The sequence below is a fragment of the Echinops telfairi genome, unplaced genomic scaffold (genome assembly GCF_000313985.2).
Source record: "Echinops telfairi isolate 266 unplaced genomic scaffold, ASM31398v2 ScPeMD7_12;HRSCAF=54, whole genome shotgun sequence".
Taxonomy (NCBI): domain Eukaryota; kingdom Metazoa; phylum Chordata; class Mammalia; order Afrosoricida; family Tenrecidae; genus Echinops; species Echinops telfairi.
The window spans coordinates 74748-79232 of NW_022103909.1; the positions used below are offsets into that span (position 1 = coordinate 74748).

At 52.2% G+C, this 4485-nt stretch overlaps 1 protein-coding gene across 2 annotated transcripts in view; it reads left to right on the plus strand.

Annotated features, from left to right (window-relative positions):
• The window catches only part of RARG (retinoic acid receptor gamma), a 37082-nt gene that overhangs the window by 16818 nt on the left and 15779 nt on the right, over positions 1–4485 (plus strand). The window contains exons 1-2 of one of the 2 annotated variants that reach the window (XM_004711340.2): positions 2345–2384; positions 3148–3473. In XM_004711340.2, coding sequence (XP_004711397.1) covers positions 3290–3473 — 184 coding nt within the window. In that variant the 5' untranslated portion in view covers positions 2345–2384; positions 3148–3289. Of the gene's footprint in view, positions 1–2344; positions 2385–3147; positions 3474–4485 lie in introns of those variants that run through there. The other variant, XM_045287342.1, reaches the window with a different exon arrangement.

Here is a 4485-nt window from a genome sequence, read left to right on the forward strand (position 1 = left end):
CCCAAGGGGACACTGGGCTAAAGTGTCTGAAGGTGCTGGGATATGGGTGGTGCCTGGTGAGGGACCAGTCAAGCCTCATGCTTTGGGGCTGAGTGAGGGGTGGTGGAGGCGCTGAATTTCAGTAGCTTCCCTAGCAGTTTAACCGTATGGGGTGATAGGCCAAGGGCCAGGGCCAGGGAAGACAAAGCAAAAACCCAGAGAGGTACAAAGACAAGACAGAGCACTACTGGGGAAAGGACAGGCAGAAACATTCATCTGCCTGGGAGCCAGCCTAGGGCAGGGCCTGAGCTTTGCTGTTTCCCTTTTCGCCCTTTCTTCCTGGCAGCTCTGTGTGAGTGTGGCCGGTACAGGAGGTGCCCAGGCATGGTTGGCTCTCCCTTCCCAGCCCACTAACTCCTGAAACAGGTGGGTGGTTCTGAAGCCCCATGGGAAAGCCAGTCTTTGTCAGAGCATCAGGAGAGGAGCGACCTATCCCCCCACACTTCCTACAACCCACCCCCCACTGACTCTCCTGGGCTCAAGTTGAAAGTCTCATCTGGGGCGATGGGCCACATTTGGGGTAAGGGAAGGTGATGCAGCGAGCCCAGAAATGGAAAAAGAGATGGGGCAACTAAGTCAAAGAGAGGAGCTATCTGGCCTTGCACGGGGTACATGTGTGGGTTCCATTCTTATCTGAAGCACAGGTGTTGAAGAGAAGTTTGGGAGTGAGCAATAATTGGAGATAGAGAAGACTTGGGAGGGGAAACTGGAAGTATTGAGAAAGGGAGAAAGGAAGAAATGCTAATTAAAAGATAATGAAGAAAGAGAAGGTACAAAGAAAGATAATATGAGACAATTATATTGTGTCTGGGGAGCCCCTCAATGGGGCCAACAGGAAGGCAGGAGGTTAGCATACACCCAGATGTGTCTCAGAAAGGCTTGGCGGTGGCCTGCCCCCCAAACTTAGCCAATGAAAAAACCCGGGTGGCACAGTTGTCCACGAGGTGGTTGTGGGTGAGTGTCAGCTCCATGACAACTGGTTTCTATACCACTTGGCTTGTGCCCTACATCAGTCTAAGCACGTGACGGCTATGCGATTATTTAATCGTAACAACAACCTTGTGGTCTGGGCCCATGACTATTCCCGTCTTACATGAGAGGAAACTGAGGCATGGAGAATTTCAGTAGCACATCCAAGTTCCCCCAAGGAGCTCCCGTACCACAGTGGCTTATGGCAGTTCTCACCCACCAGCGCCACTCTGCCGGAGAAAGGCAACGCTTTCTGCTCCCTTAAGGATGCACAGCCTCCGGGCGGGGCAGTTCTACCTTGTCCTATGGGGTCGCCATGAAGTGAAACAGAACCGTGAGGCCAGGGAGGTTTTTGCTTTGTTTTGATTTTTCAGTTTTGATCATTCAAGTCCTCATAGCTAGCCAAGTGCGATATCCATTCCTAAAGTCTGGCTGTAGACCCTGTGCCCCTATGATATTACATTGTGCTCTTTTCCAGAGGGGCAGGGGGGTGGTCCCAAAGTTACCACAGAGACGCATGGAATTCTGACAGAGTGGACATTGAACACCAGTGTAGCAGCCTTAGGGCTTTCTTTCATTTTGATTGTATTGGGTCAAGAAAGTTTTGATTCACACACACACACACACACACACACACACACACACATAAAAATCAACTTTTTAAAAACAGCTGAATCCTCTGTTAGGTGCCTCTTATATTGAATAGCAACAGGACAGCCTCCGCATTTGATTTCCTTTCGTTTCATTTTGATTGTATTTGGTGTAGAAAGTCCTGATTCACACACACACACACACACACACACACACACACACACTGATTTACAGTGTCATTAAGAAAAAGATCATGCATTTTCCCCACAGACGTTCTGAAGCCTTTTCATGCATGTGTGCATTATGTACGTATGTATGTATATATCTGTATGTATGATTGTTTTTAGGTGTTGACAAGTGAATTCATGCCCAGTGACTCATAGAAACTCCATATGACAGACTAGAACAAGATTTCCAGGCTGTTATTTGTATGGGAACAGCTCTTTTTCCCAGAAAGCCACTGCGTGGGTTCGAACTGCCGACCTTTCAGTTAGTAGCAGAGGGAGAACTTTACCTAGATCTATATGATGGGGTTCAAAAAGTTTGTGGAAAAAGGGAATAAAAGGCTAATGGAATGTTCCCACAAATGTTTGAAGCCCCCTTCTATTTCTCCAAGGTAGCGGAGAAATACAGTCATTTCACTTCCGTTCCCTGGCCTGCAGACTTGGAATCATAATTCATACTTCACAGGAGCTACCTGCAGATTCAATAAAATACCCAGCCCGCTGCCTGGCACACTAACCAAGCCCACTGCCATCCAAGTCTGTCTGACACACAGGGACCCTGTAAGTACTCCTGAGCTTGCAGACTATAAATCTTTATGGGAGCAGACAGCCTCATCTTCCTCCTGCAGAGCAGTTGGGGGGTTTGAACTACTGCCTTTAAGGCTAGCTACCGAGCCCTTTCACCACACCGCTACCAGGGCTCCTTTGTTGGGGAGGAGGAAGCTCACTGCTTGTAGTGACCGGAGAACCACTCCTTTGTGTTTCTGAGCCTGTAACTGCAGACTTGGGGTTGGCAGCCGGTTGCATCACCCACTAGGACACCAGGGCCCCTTTGCTTAAGAAGGGGTCAGCATGTTGGTGGTACAGGGGCTAGAGTGCTCAGCTGCCCACTGAAAGGTCACCAGTTCAGAGCCCCCAGCAGCCCCGCAGGAGAAAGACGAGGTGGTCTGTTTCCGTGAAGCATGTACAGCTTTGGAAACCTGATGGGGCAGTTCTACTTTGTGCTACGGGGTCGCTGGGAGTTGGCACCGACTTGATGGCAGTGAGTTTGGTTTTGGGTTTTCTCAGCCTAGGAATCCTCAGACCATTATTCACATTGGGGGCTCGGTTTGTTGGCACGTCCCTGGGGGTCATCTGGAGCATTCCTCTGAGCGGGCATGCCCCCTGCCTGTGTCCCCCTCCGCCCTGCGCTCCCAGCCCTGAGCCAGAGCAGAACAAACCAGCAGGACTGAGGGCGAAGGAGTCCATGAGGAGTATGCCCTGGGGCTCCGGACGGCAGGTGACTCTTCTCTCACTCCCTTTCTCTTGTCCTCTTTCTTCCTAGGACACTTGGAGACCCAGTGGGCAGGCGAGGCAGGCTGGGCACGGAGCTTCCCAGACTGGGGCAGTGGGCATGGGCTGTGCCTGTGGCTGAAGATCAGACCCCAGGGGACCCTGCCACGCACACTGCCTCCGCAGCCGCTGCCATGGCCACCAATAAGGAGCGACTCTTTGCAGCCAGTGCCCTGGGACCTGGATCTGGCTACCCAGGGGCTGGCTTCCCCTTTGCCTTCCCAGGGGCACTCAGAGGGTCTCCACCCTTCGAGATGCTGAGCCCTAGCTTCCGGGGCCTGGGCCAGCCTGACCTCCCCAAGGAGATGGCTTCTCTGTGTGAGTCTCAGGGATTTGGTGTGTGTGGGGTGTGATGGTGGGGGGAGGATGAGGGCAAGTGGACACAGGAGGACACTTGAGAGGGTGGGTGGGTGATACAGAAACCTGGCCCGTCAGTGCGAGAGGAAGAGACAGGGTTTAATGGAGAAGGTGGTGAGGAGTGAGGTTTGGATATAACACAAATGGCAATGTTTACAAACATGGGGCCTCCTGTTCAAATAGGAGGGGGAAGTTATAGGAGGTCTAAAATTGGGGATCTAGAAAGTCCAGTGGGTTGGAGGTTGACGTTTCCTCCTGAGTCAGTCACCCAGCAGAGAACACCTTGCTGCGGGTGGCCCAGGGCTGATCTGGTGAAGTTTGAGGCTGCTCTGCGCTCAGCATGCAGTAGAGGGGTGGGTGAGGCCAGACTGAGAAGTAGAAGAATCTGGAAGCCATTCAGGTGATCCTGTGATCAAGAGGTGAAACTGTTGAATTAGGAGGGTGTCAAAAGAAAAAAAACACACCTCATGTTAGGCGTTCAGAGACGTGTGGGGCCAGGAGACTCTCCCCTTTGGTTCTGGGGAGAATGGAAACAGCCCACAAAGAAGGTGGCTCTTGCACCATAAATAATCTGGGGCGGTAGAGAGGGTGTTCCAGAAGCATCGTTTCCTCCAGCCATGTAGGTACTATACTCTTCCCCGCCCTTCAGGGCTGGCAAATCGCCCACATGCTGTGCAGATCCCTACTTGTCCCCCTAGAAGCCTGCCCTCTTTGGGCTAAGCCTGTAATGCTGACAGCCCAGGCCAGGCTTCCCCTTCTCAAGGTCCCCTCCCCTCCCACTCTGTACTTCTTCCTCCTGGCCAGGCCACTGCTGGTGGGGGCACCCGAGACCTGGAGGGTCCACCCGCCGGGCTCTGTAGTGTAAAGAGTTGGCTGTTGAAGAGCAGGCCGCACTTGGGAAGACAGCAAGGTGACTGGGAAAGAGATTGAGACTGAGATTGAGAGAGAGAAACATTTCCAGAGAGATCTGGAC